The sequence below is a fragment of the Festucalex cinctus genome, chromosome 20, assembly GCF_051991245.1.
Source record: "Festucalex cinctus isolate MCC-2025b chromosome 20, RoL_Fcin_1.0, whole genome shotgun sequence".
Taxonomy (NCBI): Eukaryota; Metazoa; Chordata; class Actinopteri; order Syngnathiformes; family Syngnathidae; genus Festucalex; species Festucalex cinctus.
In genome coordinates this window covers 3599600-3602537 of record NC_135430.1, presented here as the reverse complement: position 1 = coordinate 3602537, position 2938 = coordinate 3599600, and the positions used below count along the sequence as shown (strand labels likewise).

Genomic DNA, 2938 nt, shown 5'->3' with positions numbered 1-2938 from the left:
AGAAAAACAACCCCCAATGCGGTGGCGCGGTTTACAAACATTTAACGAGTAGGCCTGATTGCGTTAGTGTTGCTTTTGGAAGCATTTTTAAAACAGCCTATTTTAAAGTTTCAAATGGCAGACTGGAAGACACAGATAAACTACAACTCATCATACCATGCCTACGCCTACGGCCTCGTTTATCAGTCCGGGCACGAACAGAACCACTGCCACGTTACCGGCTGGGGCGAGGCGGGTCCCCCTGATTTGAATAACTACACACCCGGGGTGGCGCAGGTCTACTACGCCGCCACCGCCAGGACCCACGAAGAGTCTCCGCCTCACAGTCCGGAGCAGTTCGTCGCCAACGGTCATTGCCATTACCAGGGCTCCAGTCTCGTCTACCTCCAGGAGAGTCAAGCTGGCCGCTTTCTTCTGGCTGGAACGCCCCGGGCCGCCTACGACGCACCCGCCGAGGAGAGCAAAAGGGCCGCCAGCGACTCTACAAGTGACTCGGAGGCTCACGCATCTCCTGGTACGTTTCGTTTTGCTCCAAAGTTAACATTTATTTCGCGAACGCTTACGATGGGCGGGTAGTTGTGGATAAAAAACAGATTCTACCGATTTTAGTGTTGCCAGTGATACGTTTTTTTTTTTTTTTTAATTCAAAATTAAGATCGCGTGTTTTCTTTTGTGTGGGCGCTATACGACATTTAATGCGCATGTTTACTAATCTGTTCGCACTGAAATAACAAATTTGCTCAAATTACATTATACATCTAGGTAGTCTGCCGATCAATAGGGACAATTACGAACATCCGGGCATTTCTGATATTTCCGCAATGCAAATGTTTTAACTCAGTATTGCTTTTGCTTGTGACTGACTAGCATAAAACCAGGCAGCTTGTTATAGTAGTCAGACGACATTTCATGACATTTTTAAATTAAAATAATTATCACAAGTCAAATAGAAAGTTCAATGAGTGGAGAGCTTCCTTTCGCCGAGTTGACCGCCATTTTGACTTGGGAGGTTGTCCATAATTGTCAACGATTTAACTTAAAAATGGTAAATATAGATAAGGTGCGCTAAACTTCAAGGGTTAATAAGACTTGTATAATTGTAACGGATGCCAAACACAGACACAGACCACATAACACTTCCTGTAGTTATTTCGATTGAATTAGCTCATGAATTCTAGTGATGTGAAACTATAGGTAAATGTCAGCATAACAAAAATAATTTTTCAAAAAATATGCAGTGAATATTAAACTTAAATTTTCATTTGTTCATATTATTTAATAATTGTGTGTAAATAGCCAAATGATTGGATTGTCAGTATTGCACAAGATGGCCAACATAAGATTCCCCTGTATTTGTACCGTATGTTTACAAAACTGTTTCTCACATACACAAGGGTACCCACTTGTCAGTATATATAAACATAATAGACTCTCTATATTCACTCTCAGATTCATGGAGTTTTAGAAGCAGCGGAGAAAGTGGTCCTCCACAGGCAGACCCCGACACGTGGGTGAAGAAAGACCTCAGCGACGATACAAACAGCAGGAGCCCGGATGCAGGCGATCATGTGTCCAGCTCGTTTAAGGACGAGCTGCCCTCCTGCATCGATATGGACAACCAGAACGCAAACATTTTATCACTACAAGCGCCCTTACCGGCCCTGAAGAAACAAAATACCCCGAAAAGAAAGGTGCGCGTCACCTTCTCCGAAAGCCAGATGAACACTCTTGTCCATCGTTTCAGCGTGCAGAGATACCTCACCCCAGCTGAGATGAAGAACCTAGCTGAAATCACAGGGCTTACGTACAAGCAGGTAAGCAGTTTGGGTGAGAATTTGTTTGGGGGTGGGGATAGAGGCCATCTTAAGTTTTTATTCTTCTTGCTGGTAGGTGAAGACTTGGTTTCAAAATCGAAGGATGAAGCTGAGGAGACACCAGAAAGACAGCAACTGGGTGTCATTACGCAACAGCACCGCTAAGAACCGCAGACAAGCTATTAGCGGAAGTGTAATAAACCACGCTCCACCTGTAAGCAATATACTAATATTGATACTAGTGATACTAATGCCCAGTCCAGATTTCCTGTTTGTTCATAACAGAAACAGAACGGCTTGGGCATAGAGTGAGGCGTCCATTATGGAGGTCTAACCATAGTTTGGTTAAGGCCTTAAAGGCGAGACGCAACACTATCAAACATAAAATAGAACTTGATTCTGACCCCACTTTTGTCATCTTCTCAGTATCAACCAGAGACCCAAAGACCACCATTCCAGCAATGCTACAATCACGCCATGATGGATGCAGCCTTCAAGATCGGTCCTCAGAACCTGGCCTTCTATCTCGCTAGGATGGGCAGTTCCGCTGGATCTGCTCCTTATTCCACATGGCCAACTGGCACACCTCAAGCTGCAGACCTAACCAGGCCCCAGACGGCTAGCTGGGCAGTGCCCCCCAGTATCAACCAGTATGACTGCAACCCAGGTGCATTCCACTCGAGCGACAACACTGAGCCAGACACCAGCTTTGATGGCAAAGATGCAGAGACGGTCACCAGTCAGAACTCATCAAATACTTTCATTTTACATAACATGGACCAGTAGGATGATTCTACTGTGCATACATTTTTCTTGGGGTGATTTTTTTTTTCTTTCTGCATGGGTGTATATACTTCATACAGTTTTTTGTTTTTTATTTTTTTTAAACCACCAAGTTTTATTTTTACATACAACTATTTAAAGTTTGATGGTGTACTTTGTAACACTAGCATGCATGCAGCTTTTTTGTAAATGTTAAAGATAATGGATTGATTAAATCTTTCGACATTTTCCCCTATAAATACTTTTGCATGGAAATCAACAATGCCTTTGTGTCTGTATTCAGTTGTATAACATCTCAATCTTTAAAATACCTTTCTGTGACTATGGTAAAGCTAGTAGTC

General features: G+C 43.2%; 1 protein-coding gene across 1 annotated transcript; it reads left to right on the top strand.

Annotated features, from left to right (window-relative positions):
- Nucleotides 1-2866, top strand: nanog (nanog homeobox). The gene is made up of 4 exons (XM_077508804.1): nucleotides 1-514; nucleotides 1450-1814; nucleotides 1891-2028; nucleotides 2241-2866. Exons 1-4 carry the CDS (start codon nucleotides 115-117, stop codon nucleotides 2598-2600), a joined length of 1263 nt encoding a protein of 420 aa, XP_077364930.1. The 5' UTR covers nucleotides 1-114; the 3' UTR covers nucleotides 2601-2866.
- Nucleotides 2867-2938: the final 72 nt, after the last annotated feature.

Excerpts from the sequence above, each read along its gene's own strand:
- nanog (XM_077508804.1), top strand. The coding sequence starts at position 115 with ATGGCAGACTGGAAGACACAGATAAACTACAACTCATCATACCATGCC. Across the intron at positions 515-1,449 it reads GGAGGCTCACGCATCTCCTG|ATTCATGGAGTTTTAGAAGC; the intron begins GTACGTTTCGTT and ends ATTCACTCTCAG. Across the intron at positions 2,029-2,240 it reads TAATAAACCACGCTCCACCT|TATCAACCAGAGACCCAAAG; the intron begins GTAAGCAATATA and ends TCATCTTCTCAG.